The following is a 17,515-nucleotide window of genomic DNA, read 5'->3' as shown; positions in this document are numbered from 1 at the left end:
CCCTCCAGGGTAGAGAATTCCAAAGATTCACTACCCTCTAAATGTAGAAATTTCTCCTTATCTCACTCCTAAATTGCCTGTCCCACTTTCTGATACTGTGACTCCTGGTTCTTAGCCAGGGAAACATCCTTTTTCATTCAACCTATTAGGCCCCATATGAATTTTATGACTTTTAATGTAATCAACTTTCATTCTCCTTGAACTCCTGAGAATACAAGGGAGTCTACTCAAACTCTCCTTATATGGCAACATACCTTCCAGGAACTAGTATAGTGAATCTTGGTTGCACTCCCACTCTGGCATGTGTTTTTTTAGGTAAAGAGACCAAAACTATACACAGTGCTCTAACTGCAGTTTCACTAAGTCTCTATATAATGGCAATAAGACATTTTTGCTCATGTAGTCAAATCCTCTCATAATAAAGGTCAATATACCATTTGCCTACCTATTCCCTTAATGCAACTGTATATTAGCTTACAATGACTATGTACAAAGACATATTTTCCTGTTACACAACACCATTTCCCAACCCTACACCTCTAGAAAAACATTGCTGTTCCATTTTGTGCACTGAAGTGGACAACCTCACATGTTTCTACATTATATTCCATCTGCCATGTTCTCAACCACTCATCTACCCATTTATATTCCCAACGTCTCTTAATATCCTCCTCCCTACTCATAATTCCATATAGTTAGGTACCATCAGCATATTTGCAAATATGACATTTGATCCCCTCAGCCGCATTGTTGATATAGACTGTAAATAACTGGGGCCCAAGCACCAATATCTATAGCACCTCACCAGTCATAGTATGACAACCTGATAAAGACCCATTTATTCCCACTGTTTGCTTTCTGTCCATTAACCAGTTCTCAATCTAATTCAGTACATTACCTCAAACTCCACGAGCTCTAATGCTCTTTATGACACCGTATCGAAATCCTACTGAAGATCTAAAAACACATTATCAACTGGTTTCCCCCCTATCTATTCTACTAATCACATCCTCAAAGCAGACCAATAGATTACTTAACTATGACTTCCCATTCAGAAGAAATTATACTTATATACGATATTTGAATGAAAACATGGGTTGAAACTTTATGTTTAAATCAGGGTAGTTTATATTAAGGAAGTTTAAGTTACTTGGACACAAATGATATTAATTTTTTTGGGTTTCTTAGTACCAGGATTGACTCTCTGGTACATCAAACCACTTGTAAACAAATATAAAATGATTTAATAGATGTACAGCCATTTCACGGTGGTACAAAAATCGTAAGCAACAAGTTCTTTGAGATCAGAGAGTGTTGCCAGGATGAAGAACAACAACATTGCAGGGTTCTAATTATTTTGCAGGCATCTTATAATATGAATCCACAAAAGAGTGTCAAGGAGTACTTCATTAAAATAAAGGGCAAGTCACTGGTGATAACATAACACAAGAGTTAGATCTGTACACGAAGAAAACTTCGTTCTTGGAGTAACTTCATTCCTCAGGTGGGCCTATAGTTCAGTCTGGCAATGACATGAATGATCACATGCTCCCAAACTATGCAAAATATTTCATTTAATGGAGTTTCGGGTTACCCTCAAATCTCCTCTCTAGCCTATATTAATATTCTGAAATAAATATCACCTGCCAATAATCAGGATTCTGTTTGTATTAGTCATTTTTCCCCTCAGTTATTTCTTTTTGAGGAAAGCAGTGGGCTGTTGTCCTCATGAATAATCATGCAGAGAATTTGATGTTCTCTCTTTTGAGTGTCCTATGGTTTCCAGTTTCATTCCCCTTAGTGTGGAATTATACCTCTTCTTTGCCTCTCTGATGATCCCTGTAAGATGTTTCTAGATGTTTAAATGTTCAGCCCAGTGAGCCCCTTCTTCTCTCAGTAGGATCTGTAGAATTACCACTTGCTGTGCCATAATTGTTAAAAGGCTTAGTGAATTGTCAGAAATCAGAAACAATGTTGATCTTTGTCTTTGCCCTTTCTCAAAACTAAATTTATTAGAAAATTCCTCTCAATACAGATGTTTTCAGTTGCACATTGCTGCATTTCTAAAAATAAAAAGCATGATCATTTTGCTTTTCATCTTTTTTATATCATGTATCATCTGAGTTCAGTCTCTCTCCATTAGTAAGAGACTTCTGTCAAATAAAAGATTATCTACGATGATCCTTTCATACCTCTAGAATTCTTGGGAAACTGAACAAGGTATGGTCAAGATACAAGAGTGATTAACTATCATTGTCAAATCCCTTCCTTCGTTAGTCCTTCAAAGTTATGCCTCTGATTGCTTAGCCATAATTAAAATAAAAATTGTAATAAACGTGACAACTAAGAATCTCGTTCCTCAAATATTGTTTCCAAACTTATTTGCTCTTTTCTAAGTGAAGAGATAAATCAAAAATCCATTCCACAGCAAAATAGGTGTCTTTCAGGAATACAAAGGATTTAGTTCACTGTATATATTTATCATGAAGCAATCCTTACAACTTCATTAGAAATATAAATTTGTAATTAGTTATTATATCATATTAATAATAGAAACCAGTTACTATAAAATATTCTTTATCAGGTACACAATGACCCTAATGGATTGGGACAGCTTTGTCGACAGTTTCTTTGTTATCATTTACTTTAGAAGCCTTCACAATTTCCCTCACCTGAAACTATCATTTTCTGTTTTCTATTACCTCTTTGTTTATTGTCATATTAGGGTGAAACATGAAGCTGTTGAACGTGATGGAATCTAGTTCATTGAGAATGAGATCAAGCATTGACTGAATATTCCATACAACTGGAGTATTGACAAGGGTATTAACCTGTAAGTGGTTTAAATAATCTCTCCACAAAACATATGGTCACTTTTTCAAAGTTGGTAGATCAAAGATAGCCTTCAAAATGTTCATTGGATAATTAGGAGGAGATGTAATGGCTGTGCTCATTTGTCCTACATTCTAGCTTACCATAGCAATCTAGGCTAGAAAAAAAGAGTAAACTAGCTGTTCCTAAAACAAAAATAAAAATAGATTAGTCTGTGCATCTTTTCAAAATTTCATATGAAGAATCTATGAATTTATTAATGACAGGTTTTCACTGTATGTAAACATTTTTAGATATATTCTAACCAAAATTAACTAGAAAATAAAATGGGGAATTATTTTTTGGGGGGAAAGTTATTGAAGGAGATTAAGGGATAGTGGAGAATTATATTCTTTTATTTTCTGTTATTTCCACCAAATTTTTTCATACTTTTCGTAAAGACATCAACTTCAGCATGATTCTAGCACCTCTACAAAATGTTCCTTCTCATATATAAAGTAGAATGATCAGTATCAGCACTTGCTTCTACATAGAGGTATTAGTGATCAGACAAAGACTGTCTCTGTTCAATTAAACCGTACTATTTTAAATCAGCAATTGGAAAGCTGAATGACTTTCCTTTCCTCTTATTCAGGATGCAGGGGCTGAAAAACTAAAATGAGTCTAAAGCTGCTATGACTGAGAACAGCTAACTCAACACAACAATGAGATTGTTGAAAGTTTCTTACTCTACATGATTTAGCAACTTACCTTAAGATCCATTCTCAGGGAGCCTTCCAATATTGTTATAATAATCAGCCATACACTAAATTCTTTAACAGTTCAACATTTAAGAGCCAAGAGAATAAAGAACTACAAAACAAAAAACACAACCTTACTATATTTCCTAAATCCTCTTTTCCCCATTTCTCAATCTCTCTTCTTTTTCCTTTCTTCCATAAAGCTAACAAATGCAGTTGTGCTTTGAAATCTCAATCAGCTGAAAACCTTCATAGCAATGAATTTGTTTATGCTTTTCTTCCAGAGGGATACATCCATTCCTGGAAAATATTTTGTTAAGCAAAATTTCATAAAGTAAAAAGGCTGGACAAAATACATTATGAACATTTTGTTACAGAATATTCCTATGGGATGAGAGTGGCATTCTATTTGTAAAAGCAAAAATAAGCTTTGTAAAGCAAGGATAGTTATCCCAGAGTTACAGTAAAAAAAATCATAAATCCAACATGCATAAATCATGGAATTACTGCACTAATTAATTAAGATAGCAAGAGTTCTTGGCAACATTCGATCTTTCAATCTGCTGCATATTAAAGACCCAGACTAAAGTTAAATGATTAGTTTCAAAATTTCATCTATTTTCACTTGCATCCACCCTACCTCCTCCAGAACACAAAAAATGATAGAATTTCAGATTGATAGGCATTATATTTTTTTCATGTGTCAACACAAAATTGTACTTTTAAGGAAATATTTTATGCAAGGAAATATAACAAATGGGAAATAGACAATACTGTATTTGTCAGAAGAACGCTTCAATGAAAAAAAACAAACCACACATAGCAGAAAATTGTAAAACTTTAGGTAAGTTAGGTCTAGAGACTATACCAATCAAAAAATATTGCTGAATATTAAAATATAAAACCCTTGCACTCAATGTTATAATAAAATTCTGAAAATAATGAGTGTAGAATAATTTTGTAACATGAATAGAACTTTCTTATCGGCTTTGAGGTACATGGTATACTTAAATACAGCCTAGCCAGATTAACAAAGGCAAAGTTCAAACATTTGCAAACATTTCAACCACCAATGACTGTTCTTGGGATCTTCCCAAGATTTCTACCATTACTGGATCAATTCAGTTCACTCCAAAATGTTACAAAAAGTGATGGACAGTGCTGGACACAAGATAGGCTATGGGAAAAACCACATCCTGGCTGTGAAACTAAAGGCTTGCATTCCAAAACTAACCATGCCTCTACCTCACAAACCACCCACCCATCTGACTCCTGTGGAAGTCAGTGGCTTCATCAGCAATCTCAGAAGATACAAAACCAGAGTGGTAGCAAGTTGTCCTCAATACCAAGGGGTTGCTGAAGAAGAGAACAACACTGATATTTCCCTAACAATGTGGAAAATTGCCCTGGTATGTCCTGTCCACACACAAAAAAGCAAATCCAATTTGCCTAATTAATACATATGTTTCTGAATGGCCTTGAAAACAGGTAGGACTCCAATATAGGCTGCTTGCTATCAAGTAAATCAGTCATTACCTGCACATTTGGGACACTCCCAAATGTCATCAGTCAATTTTTAAGCCAACACTTTCACCAGGCTTCCGATAAGCAACTCCTGACGCAAATTACCAACTCAGTCAGCATAAAATCAAGCCTTCCTCCTTGTAATCCTCCAACCTGATTCACTTGGATGACAGTCCCTCAGGTTTGTGATTGGATGCCTGTGAAAGGTGGTGTTCCACTGGGATCAGTACTGGGATCCTTGCTGTCTATAATATAGGTTAATGATTTGGATGTGGATGTTCAAGACATGATCGGGAAGTTTGCAGATGACACAAAGATTGGTGGAGTTGTTGATAGTGTGGGGGGTAGTCTCAGGCTGCTTGATATTGATGTGTTGGAGAAATGACAAAATGAGTTTACTCCAGATAAAAATGAGGTAATGTATGTTGGGAGAACTAATGAGGCTAGGACATACACCGTGAATGATAGGGTCCTACAGAGTACTGAGAAACAGAGGGACCTTGGTGTAAAAGTCCAAAGATCCTTGATGGTGGTAGGGCAGGTAGATAACATGGGTTAGAAGACACATGGGATACTGGCCTTCATTAGTTGGGACTTTGAACACAAAAGCAGGGAGGTTATGCTCCAATTTTATAAAACATTGGTTAGACCTCCACTGGAGTACTGCATTAAGTTCTGGTAACCACAGCCTTGGAAAGATGTGATAGTGCTGAAAAGGATACAGAGCAGATTCACCAGGATGTTGCCTGGTATATAGCACTTCAGTTAAGAGGAGAGACTGGAGAGGCTAGGTCTGTTTTCCTTGGAATGGAGGAGATTAAAAGGAGAAATAATTGAGGTATGTAAAATTATGAGGGGTACAGATAGGATAGATTGCTGGAAAAAGGAAGGTTAAACTAGAGTACATAGACTTCGGGTAAGAGATTTAGAGGGGTTCTGAGGGGGACCTTTCTCACCTACAAAGTGGTGAGTAACTGGAATGCACTGCCTGAGAGAGTGGCGGAAGCAGAGTCACTAACAGCATTTAAGAAATGTCTAGACAAGCGCTGAAATCACTGAGGCACTGAAGGCTGTGGGCCAAGTGCTGAAAGATGGGATTAATACAGATGGATGCTCAATGGTCATATTGGCCCGAATGGCCTGTTTCCATGCTGTGACTCCATGACCTGTCTTTCCTCTGCTTCTGCCACTTTTAAAGAGAAGGGGGTGGGTCATCCCCAGGCACCCACCACTTTCAGCCCAGACCAGAAGTTGTTGCAGTCAGCAGCACTACCACATTCAGCTTTTCTGCTCATGGCCAGAAGGTTTAAATGGGCTTCCCTCAATTCAACAGTGTAAGTGCACCAACTCATGTAGTACTGCATGGATTGTCTGTGACAGAGGCCATGTGCTACTGCATGAATCAGGCAATTCAGCAGGAACACTAAGCATTCTGGAGAGTTTGGCATGGCAGTGAGGAGCATGTTGGGATGAGCCAAAATCAGCCAGAATGTAGGCAGATGGATGCCTATGTACATTTGTGGGCCTCCCAATAAGTAAAGTTCAATAAGTGCTGGCAGTTACCACCAGAAGAGCAGCACTGGATTAGAAGGAGCAACTCAATACCTCTGGGTCCAAACTAATGTATCAAATAGATTTAGCACTAACTACTGTGTTAACCTGTTCTGCCAGCTTAAAAGATTTGTGCACAAACACTGCCAAGGTCCCTTGTCTTTGCGACCACTTTAAAATTACACCTCTATTTGTATCACTCTTTATCTTACTACGTTTTGTCTGCCATCAGACCAGTCATTCCTGCAATACATCGGTGTCCTTTTTGAAGTATTTTACAGTATCCTCAGTGTTTATTAAACCTTGGATATATTTGTCACTAGAAAATCTTAAAACTGAGTTCCTTAAATCTGTGTACATCCTGCATAAATACCAAGAGTAAGAGAGTGCTTTATAATTTTTTCTACAATCCAAGCAAAACACAAACTCCAAATTTGTTACTAGATCCATCCGTTAATATAATGTTTTATAAGATATGTAACAAGGGCATCTTAAAGAGTATAATAGTATGTTATTTACACAGCAAGATGCAAAGATTGCTGGTGGAAAGATTTTTATTCTCATTGTAGTGCTGTTTTCCATTTTGCAGACTATTACTCTCTTTTTTTAAACTATCACTTCATCTTTTTTTAAACAATTCTAAACGTGCAAGAAGGAGCAATATAAAGTTTGCAAAAGATGCAATATAGTAATGAGAATGTTGTTCTTGGTGGCATAGAAAGAATAGTGAAATAGACAGAAGGACGGCAGATAGCTTGACATTTTAACTGCACTATATTCCATGTGGTTTGAGTAAATGAATAAAGAAAACTTTCAACAAAAATACCTCAGTTGTTAAGTATGGATGAGCAGAATCCTTCAAGGTGGCAGTGTAAGTTGATAAGGTGGCTAAAAAGGATAATGGGCTACTTGTATTTAAAGTATAGAGTATAAAAGCATAGAATCATGCCAGAACATTATAAATTATTGAATTCTTCTCAGCAAAAATGATTTACATGTCACCAGTGATGAGACACTTAAATTGTGAGGAGTGGTGGTAAAAAGTAGAACTGTCTTTCTTACAAGAGAGAAAGTTAAAAGGTAACCTAATGTCGATGTGTAAGATGTGAGTTATTAATAGAGCAAAACTATATTCACAAGTCAATTATCAAAAGTCACAGATTTCAAAAGTGTCAAAAGTTCTAGCGGACATGAAGAGATTATCTTTCACCCAAGAAAATTATCAGAATCTATAACGTTGGAATATTATAAAAGGAAGTTGTACAGGTATGCTGAGTTTTTGTTTTATTCTTTTCAGGACCTTGGCATTGCTGGCAAAGCCAGCATTTAGTGCCCATGCCTAATTTCACTTTAGAGGATGGTAATGATGAGCCACCTTCTGAACTCCTGTCCTTCAGGTGAGGGTTTTCCCTTAGTGTTGTTTGATAGGGAATTCCAAGACTAAGGCAGTGACAAAGCAATGACAAATTTTCATGCCAGGCACGGTGCTACTTGGCAGAGAATGTGCAAATGGTGTTTTTTTTCATGCGCCTTAACCTCCTGTCCTTTTATGGTGCAAGAGGTTGTGGATCTGAGGTGCTATTAGGGTGGCCTTGGCAAGTAACTGTAGTTTATCATAAAAGGAGTAGACACTCAATCCACTGCGCACGTGGTGGAGGAAATAAACGTCTAGTGGTAGATGGGGGAAAAATTAAACAGGCTTCTTTGCCCTGGATCATGCCAAGTTTCTTTGCTGTTGTAGGAGCTGTACCCATCCAGGGAAGAGACCATTCCATCACATTCTTAACTTCAGCGCAGTAGAATAAATGGTGAAATGACTTTAGGATGTTAAGAAATGTGTCACTCCCTGCTGGATACCTAGCCTCTGAGCTGCTTCTATAGCCACTACTGATGTGGCTGGTCCAACTGAATTTCTAGTCAATGATGACTGCCAGGATGTTGATGGTAAGTAATTAGTAATTCTTATTGAATTTTGAATATCAAGGGTAGGTGTTGATACTCTCCCTTGCTGGAGATCAGTAGTGGCTGGTTCTTTTGATATGAGAATGCCTTTTGCCACTTATCAGTCCATACCCAAATGTTCTTTAGGACTGACTGCATGCAAGCTTAAACTGTTTCATTTGCCGAGGAATATTGTGCAACTGGTGTAGTGTGAGCCAGGAGCGAAAGGGCAACTAACCAAGGAACAGGCGACAGTAATCGTCCGCAGGGAGAGCAGGGTGATTGGGAAGTGGACCGCAAAATGAGAAGAGGTGCAGGGTGACGAGCCAGCGCACTAGGTGGGTGAAGCATGAACAGGCTGAAAAGACAGTGCGAAGCACGTAGGGCAGAGATAGCGGGCGACAGGAAGCTCAGAGGCAGCAGGATGATCCGCAGTGGACCGGGTAAACGCGGTGCGGACCCGCCAGGGTGGAGCTCAAGCGGACTTGAAAGGAAGACGGTAAGATGGAGCTCAAGCGGACCTGAAAGGAAGACGATAGGTTCAAGCGGACCTGAAAGGGTGATGGTTCAGCGGACCGTTTAGGATAAACCAGGAACAGGGATTGACAGAGTGAAGGGGCAACTAAGGAATACGCGACAGTAATTGGCTGCAGGGTGAAGTAAGAGAGCAGTGAGATTGGGTAAAGCAGGATCGATGCGTGTAAATAGGGTTGTGTAGATAGTACGAGGGCGGCATGGACATGGCGGACGTAAAGGCCCGTTTTCATGTTGTATGCTTCTATCTTGCTAAAACAAAAACAACACCAGTTGACGTACCCACTTCTGATTTTATGATTGAAGGAATTGATGAAGTCTTCCTGAAGGGGATTGAGTTTGAGATATTGCCTTGAGGAATTGCTGGTGCTGAGGTAATTGATTTCCAGCAACATCTTCCTTTGTGTGAGATATGACCTCAACCATGGGAGCTTTATGGCTCCCATGATGGAATTATGCACATCTGTACGTTCAGAGAGATAACACCCACATGACATACTAAACAGGTTCACTTTGTTCTCAACCTGTAGGCCCCTCTTGACGTAGTTGACCAGTCTTTTCCTTCGCCAAAGGCTCTGCCATCAATGGTACTAACATACATTGCCTCCCCTGCCCTCATTCCTTCCTTACCTTTGTCTTTTTCTGCTGCTGTACAACTTCCAAGCATCTGTACTCTTTCCATGCTAAACTTTTAATCATCTCCAAATTTAATTGCTTTACTATCGACAGCTGTGCCTTCAGTTGCCAGGACAATAAACTCTGGAATTCTACCTCCCTACATCCTGTTCCTGCATTATCTACCTTTTTTCCCTTCCCATTAGACACTCCTTAAAACCTACCTCCAATCTCTACACCAAGCCTTTGGTTGCTTGTCCTGATATTTCTTTCTGTGCCTTATTTAAATTTGATTTCATAATGCTCCTGGGAAAAATAATGGCTGGGTTAGCTATGCACCTAATGCTTCCTACCCTTCAGAATCTATTTAACAAACATGAATTAGGATTAGCATTGATGGATACTTGATGGTTGGCATGGACAGAGTGGTTGAAGGGCCTACTCCTATACTCCATAATTCAAATAAAACTGTTTGATGTAAGTTGCAGCTTGCCTAAAGCTGTAAGTTATAATGTAGAATTATACAGATGAACATGTAATTCATCACAGTAAATCAGAGACTGGAATTCTACAGTTTAAGACCTAGGGAGCTGAAGGCATAATTGCCAAAGATGGAGTGATTAAAAAAAGAGAATGTACAAGAAGCCTGAACTGGAAAACTGCAGAGGTCTCAGAGGAAGCTGCAAGGCCATAGATTAGAAAACAAGGACTGGAAGACAATTTATGTTATTTTATTAAAGATGCATATTCCCTAGAAACTTCAATTGTCAACATGAAAGTTTGACTTTATTTAAATAAATACAGGAGCTTTATACTTTGCAAAATAATCTTATCAATAATGCCTTGCACTTTTAAGCACCCAGAAAAAAATTGGTTGAGAATGCAAACATATGGAAAACTTGACCATCTTTTATATATTAGGGAGAAAAATCAATAGCCCAGAATTTCTGCATTGTTAATTGTGAGGCTATCAATGCTCATTGTTATTATTAGGTACAACTGATTGCATATACAAATACGAGAAATTGTTATGTTAAATGCAGACATCTGAAAATTGCTGCAACATAGAAGGTGCTGGAGAAACTCAGCGGCTCAGGCAGCATCTATGGAAGGAAATAGCCAGTCGACGTGTTCAGGTCGAGACCCTTCAGATGGTCTGAAAGACAGAAGGGAGATAGCCAGTATAAAAAGGTGAAGGGAGGGGGTGGAGCAAGAGCTAGCAAGCGATAGTTGGATCCAGGTGAGGAGGGGTGATAGGCAATATGGAGAATGGAAATAGCGACAGAAGCTGGGAAGTCCTGATGTAGGGTTTCGCCCCGAAACGTCGACAATTCCCTTCGTCCCACAGACGCTGCTCGACCCTCCAGCAGATTGTTTGTTGTTGGGAGGTGAATATTCTTACGTGAAAATAAAATTACTGCTGTTTCAAAAACTTATTTTCAACTTCCACAAATTTATGTGAAAGTAAAATCACTGCTGTTTCAAAAACTATTTTCAACTTCCCCAAACTTAGTTACATAACACAACACTCCAGTCCACAAAGTTATCCAACGCTCCACACTACAGAGCTCTGCAACAGTTACAAACTTGCGTCCATGAACACATGTAGCAGGCGATCACACATCCTCGGTGAGCATGCGCAGAAATGCTCCCGACCTGGGGGAGACGACCAGGCACGTGGGGCGCCAGTTAGCCAATGGGGTGGCAGCGCGCGGGCTCCCGGCCGGTTTGAAAGGGGCGCGAGGTTCGGCGCGGCAACGGCCAGTGCGCGCGGGCATGGAGGCGGTGCTGGAGAACCTGGAGCGATTCGCCGAGGTGCTGGCGGTGGCGCGGAGTCCGTGGGCCGGCGACTGGGACGAGGCGGCGGTGAGCCGAGCCTTCCAATGGGCCTGCTACTTCGAGCAGCTGGACTCGCGGCTGGAGGGAAAGGCGGGCGCGCAGGCGGCCCTGCGGCGGCAGCTGGAGCAGCCGGGCAGCCGCGCTGGCCAACACCACCGGCTACCGTGGTACCGCGGCCTGCGGCTTCGGGAGCTGGGCCGGGGCCAGGAGATGCTCGGCCAGGCGCTGCTGTGCAACCCGGCCGCCTCGGCCACCGCCTTCCACCGGGCCGCCGCCTGGTACCGCGGCGCGGGATGCGGCCGGGGGGCCGTGTCGGAGTCGCTGGGACGCGCGATCCGGCTGACGGCGGCGGCGCGGGTTCTTCAGGCCTGCGTGGATCCGCCGGAACGCCAGGCTGTGGCCGAAACGCAAGCGGAGATACTGCGCCAGCGCTTGGGGGAGCGGCGGCGGGAATTACCGGAGCAGGAGGTTTTACGGCGGGCTGTGTCTGGCGGCGGCAGCGCCGGCTCCTGGCGGCCGCTCGCCGCGCTACTGACGACTGCGGGAGGCGGCGGCGCGCAACCGCAAGCCCTGCGGTGGTTGCTAGGTGACGGGCGCGCGCTGAGCGCCGCCTGCCGCGAGCTGCCGTGCGCCGCGCTGACCCACCTCGCGGCGCAGCAGCCCGCCTTCGCGCGCGGCTACTCCCACTTCCTGCAGCGGTGGGGCGGCCGCATGCGGTACGACGCCGGCAGCGGCCGCTGGCTGCACCAGGAGTCGCCCGAGCAGGATTGGGAGAGGTTGTTGCAACACTTCGCCACTCTCCTGCAGGGGCCGCCGAGAACCAAGGAGTCGACGCGGCAGATGTTAAAGACTCTGAAAGCCCAGGATGGAGACTTTGAAGTGTGGGGGATCAGCATATGGACGGATCTGTTACTTGCATTAGAACGGCAGAAAATTGTTTGAGATTGTAATTTGCATTTGATTAAGTTGCAAACCATAGTAATATGTCTGCACACCTGTGAAGTGATCTCCTGCTGGCTCAGTCGAGTTACAATTATTTAATGCATTGGGGTGAAGCAGGAAACGCTGGCATCTGTGGAGAGAAACAGTTAAGGATTGAAGTCACTGATCTTTAATTAGAGCTGGCAAAACAGATCAACAGGTGAAAACGGCTGGTACTTTTCAGATTTCCAGCCTTTGGTATTTTGCTTAACATTTGGGATGTTTTCATCCTTTTAAATGATTTTAGATGTTTCAGGAAGCTGACACATCTTTGCATTTTCATTTTACAGTAAAACTGTTAATTTGCTATGTGGCTAATTTCTCCATATAACTACAACCCTTGATTCCAGGCTACATTCTAGTGAAGCTTTCTGTGCTGTCTGTGTTGCTACCACATCTATCCTGCAGTGTGGTGACCAGAACTGTGCACAATACCTTTGGTGCGGCCTGGCCAACGTTTTGTGAAAATGTTTTGTAATGCACTGGCACTTTTTGTTTCCTCTGATTACAATTTGAAATGTACAGATAGAATGGTTTTGCCTTGCATCAATGTGCAATTCATGCCATCTGTCTACTAATCTTTGAGCCATGGAAGAGTTTCAGATTTAGTCTACATAATTCTGTTACTTTAAACTCATCTATCAAATTCCTTGGTCAAAAAAGTGACACTAGCTTTTTCAGCTTATCCATGTTAACTCCTCCTGTTAGATTCATTTCTTCTGCACCTCCAAAGCCTTTGTCCTTTCAGAAATGTACTGCCTAGAAGTGAAAGCAGTACTCCACTAGATTCCAATTGGGGTTATAATAGTGTAACATAACATTAGTACTCTCTATGTAGCATCCCATGGGTCCTATTTTGGTTAGCCTGCCTGCAAGGATTTTGGTATGAGCAACTTGCCCCTCTTGCTGCTTGCACCTCTTTCCAAAATTATGCTATATAGTTCTTCCTACCAGGATCTATTGTGACTCACTTTTCTAAATGCATTCCATAAACCCACCTAGACATGTCTCTAATCATTATTGACTATTACCTTTTTTGTATGATATGCAAACTTAGTGACTTTTATGATGCACCCTTCAAAAATCAGAATGCTAAAGTTGCAACATGCAGTCAATAATTCTGATTAATTTGCTCATTATTCTGTCTTTTTCTGTATATTTGCTTGGATCCTTTTAACCTTAGGCCAGGCCCTAAGTTTCCATATATCACCATGACATTTTTACTTTAACTTAACAGGGGTATATTGAATTTAAATTGCCATTGCTCAACCTGGTGTACAAATCCTAAGATTACTTATTTAATTTGCAAACATGAACATGAGGAATAGGCACAGACTAAATGGTTCCTTTAACCAGCCTTATTATTCAAGAAGATCATGATTGATTTGTTCTTGGCCTTGGCTACATTTTCTTTCTTGTTACCCCCATAACGCTTGACTCCCTTGTGGACCAAAATACAAAATTGATTGGACCTCTCTGCAACTTAGTTTGATTTGTCTTTCAAAAGCATTACAGAAAGGATAAGTACATGAAGAAATACTTAGCTTTTTAAAAGGATTAAAAAAAATACTTTTTGCAACAAACATACAGCACAATCTGAATATTTTATCAACACAACTTCCATTCTACATTTAATCCTATCAGGCTTACCTTCTGTTTGTTGCTCTCATGTGCAGTCCTCCAGCTTCTCCCATCCAGTTGTGCTACATTGCTAGTTCCTTATTCTATCAATCCCTTGATAAGAATTTTATTCTCAATTTCTTGTTGGAAACTATTTAGTTATGGCCCCTTACTCTAAACTACTTTGCATGCACAAACATTTTCTGTCTTTCACACTAAAATTATAAAGGCATGCCTAATTCATTTTTTCTTGTGAAAAGATCCCCAGCTTGTTCTTTCTAGATGTCATAACTCCTCAGTTCTAGTATCATCCTTTTAATCACTTTTACACCTCCAGTGAATTGATTTTTTTTGATTAAAGTTGTTCCAGTTTATAAGTCTTGGCAGCAGTGTTTTCAGCAGTAATGTCTTCACTTTGAAGATCCTTTTTAAATTCAAGTTGTGATTTCTAGTCCTGGATTAGGTGTGAACTTTGGCAATTTCAGCTCTGAATCAGAGGTAAGAGCATACAATTTCCACTCCAGAAATTTGAGCACCTAATCTAAGTTGACACCATCTGCACTACAAAGAAAATGTGGCGCCACTGAACTGGGGCCCAGTTCCCTTTTGGAAAGACATGAAAGAATTCAAGTCTTTATCCATGGCTTTATTCAAAGAGCAGATAGATTCTCCTGACTCCTGTTGATATATATGCCTGAAATGACACAACTAAAATTGATTTAGTTATTAATTATTTGTGGTACTTGCTGTACATGGATTGTCTGTTTTGTTTGTAAACTACCTCATCTGTAATTCAAAAGCACTTGGCTGTCAAATCCTTTGGGATCTTCAGGTTGAAATAGCTTCAATATAAATGTCACTACTTTTATTCTGTCTAGTCTATCAAATAGATTGTTATTCCTCAATGTTTTGAAGTGAAATTGCTACTTGTAAATAAATGACAAATTTCTCCCTACCATAAGTTCCTTTTTCTATTGTTTAACAAGGTTTTGAATAAGTCTTTAAAAGTAACTGCACCTCTACTCCCAAAGGTCTACCTGCATTTTTTTTATTCTACTGTTGGAAGTCTGAGCTGGGAATACTTGTAAACAACAGTCTCTGCATTTTAATTTTTTGCTTTAGGGATGCCACACATGGTTCTCACAATGCTTTTGTAGTGACTGACCAATTCTGATTGGTGTAGTGGATGAGGGTGAGAAAGATCAGAAGAATAAAGCCATGGGTAGGAATGATGTGAGGAAAGTGTTCCTAATAATAAAGATTTTGTGGAAGATGTAAAGCAAATTTTTGAAGCAGTATCTTATGTAGGTTCAGCACGGCTTCCTTGCTCTTATAGTCTGTGCTACTGTTTCTAAAATCATGATCCAGTAGAAAGAGAACACAGAAAGAGATACAACACAGAAGTAGGCCCTTCAGCCCAGAGTCCATGAGGTAACCCATGCAGTCACAAGGGGAATGTGCAAAATTTATAGAGAGAGCACTGAGGTCAGGATTCTGGTGCTGTGAGGCAGTGGCTCCACTTTGCTGTGCAGCTTCAAGTTTTGATTTCCCCATTTTTTTCTGGATTTGTCATAAATTAACTACCACAGCTACTTCTCCTCCACCTCAACCCCTTGAAGTAGCTGTGTATATGTTTAACCATTTTCTCAACCTCACAGTTCACAATGACTCGATTCTGTGGAATTCATAACTTGTATATTCAAATCCAAAACAATTTGAGGAAAAGCATTGGTCCTAGTAATCACTCTGGGGGTACTTTTATATGCCAACCCTCTCACAGTTTGATAACAGGGAATAGTAGTAATGAAGTTACCTGATTTTCTATCATATTTGTTGCAACTTTACTCGTTCAATGACCTTCAGTCTTGATTAGACCCGCCCTATTGTTTGACACCTTGTCAGTCATTGTTTGAAGTCTAGTTATACCATGTCAACTGCATTTATCTCCTTAACCCTCTGTTTCTTCATCAAAAACACTTGCCTTTAACAATTATATGCTGTTTTATTTTAATCAATTCACATTTGTCCAAATGACTGCTAAATCTGTCCCTGATCATTGTTTCTAGATCTAATCTCACTACCAGTGATAAATTGTTTGGTCTGCAGTTAGTGGGTTTATCCCAAACTTAGTAGGTTTGCAGATGACACAAAGGTTGGAGGTGTTGTGGATAGTATAGAGGGCTGTCAGAGGTTACAGCGGGACATAGGATGCAAAGTGGGGCTGAGAAGTGGCAGATGCAGTTCAACCCAGATAAATGTGAAGTGGTTCATTTTGGTAGGTCAAATATGATGGCAGAATATAGTATTAATGGTAGAACTCTTGGCAGTGTGGAGGATCAGAGGGATCTTGGGGTCTGAGTCCATAGGATGCTCAAAGCACCTGCACAGGTTGACTCCATGGTTAAGAAGGCATATGGTGATATGTCCTTCATCAATCATGGATTTGAATTTAGGAGCCAGGAGGTATTGTTGCAGCTATATAGGACCCTGGTCAGACCCCACTTGGAGTACTGTGCTTAGTTCTGGTTGCCTCACTACAGGAAGGATGTGGAGGCCATAGGGTGCAGAGGAGATTTACAAGGATGCTGCCTGGAATGCAGAGCATACCTTATGAAAGCAGGTTGCGGGAACTTGGCCTTTTCTCCTTGGAGCGAAGGAGGATAAGGGGGGGACCTGATAAAGGTGTATAAGATGATGAGAGGCATTGATTGGGTGGATAGTCAGAGGCTTTTCCCGAGGGCTGAAATGGAGGCCACAAGAGGACATAGGTTTAAGGTGCTGGGGAGTAGGTATAGAAGAGAAGTCAGGGGTAAGTTTTTTTTTTACTCAGTGGTGAGTGTGTGGGATGGGCTGCTGGCAATGGTGGTGGAGGTGGATACGATAGGGTCTTTTAACAGATTGTTTGATAGGTGCATGGAGATGAGAAAAATAGAGGGCTATGGGTGAGCCTAGTAATTTCTAAGGTAAGGACATGTTCAGCACAGCTTTGTGGGCCAAAGGGCCTGAATTGTGCTGTAGGTTTTTCTATGTTTCTATCCCTACATCTTTGGAAGATAATGGAAAATGCCTCTGCCAGCATTTACTGCCCATCCCTAAATCCTCTTGAAGTGGTCTGGAGCTGCTGAAATCCTTTTAGTGAAGCCCCCACCCTCTTCTATGAGATTGGGTAGGAAGTTCCAGGAATTGAACACAGCTACAGTGAAAGACTGGCATTAATTTTTCCAAAACCATGTAGCGTGAAACTGGAGGGGAGCTTGCAAGTGTTAGTGTATTTGTTGCAACTGTCGTCTTTGGGTTTGGGTGATGCTGTTGGAGTGATCTGGGCAAGTACCTGCCAG

At 40.8% G+C, this 17,515-nt stretch overlaps 2 protein-coding genes across 6 annotated transcripts in view; one reads left to right on the top strand and one right to left on the bottom strand.

The window, feature by feature from the left end:
* LOC127577864 (growth arrest-specific protein 2) overlaps positions 1–12,247 on the bottom strand; it is a 134,403-nt gene extending 122,156 nt beyond the window's left edge. For 2 of the 5 annotated variants that reach the window (XM_052029491.1, XM_052029492.1), the window contains exon 1: positions 12,034–12,165. The gene's annotated coding sequence lies outside the window, so the exon portion shown is untranslated. Of the gene's footprint in view, positions 1–12,033; positions 12,166–12,221 lie in introns of those variants that run through there. The other 3 variants (XM_052029490.1, XM_052029488.1, XM_052029489.1) reach the window with 3 other exon arrangements.
* fancf (FA complementation group F) lies at positions 11,501–15,175 on the top strand. The gene has a single exon (XM_052029486.1). It carries the CDS (start codon positions 11,514–11,516, stop codon positions 12,516–12,518), a length of 1,005 nt encoding a protein of 334 aa, XP_051885446.1. The 5' UTR covers positions 11,501–11,513; the 3' UTR covers positions 12,519–15,175.
* Positions 15,176–17,515: the final 2,340 nt, after the last annotated feature.

The sequence above is a fragment of the Pristis pectinata genome, chromosome 14, assembly GCF_009764475.1.
Source record: "Pristis pectinata isolate sPriPec2 chromosome 14, sPriPec2.1.pri, whole genome shotgun sequence".
In the NCBI taxonomy this organism is placed as follows: domain Eukaryota; kingdom Metazoa; phylum Chordata; class Chondrichthyes; order Rhinopristiformes; family Pristidae; genus Pristis; species Pristis pectinata.
This window is presented reverse-complemented; position numbering and strand designations above follow the sequence as displayed.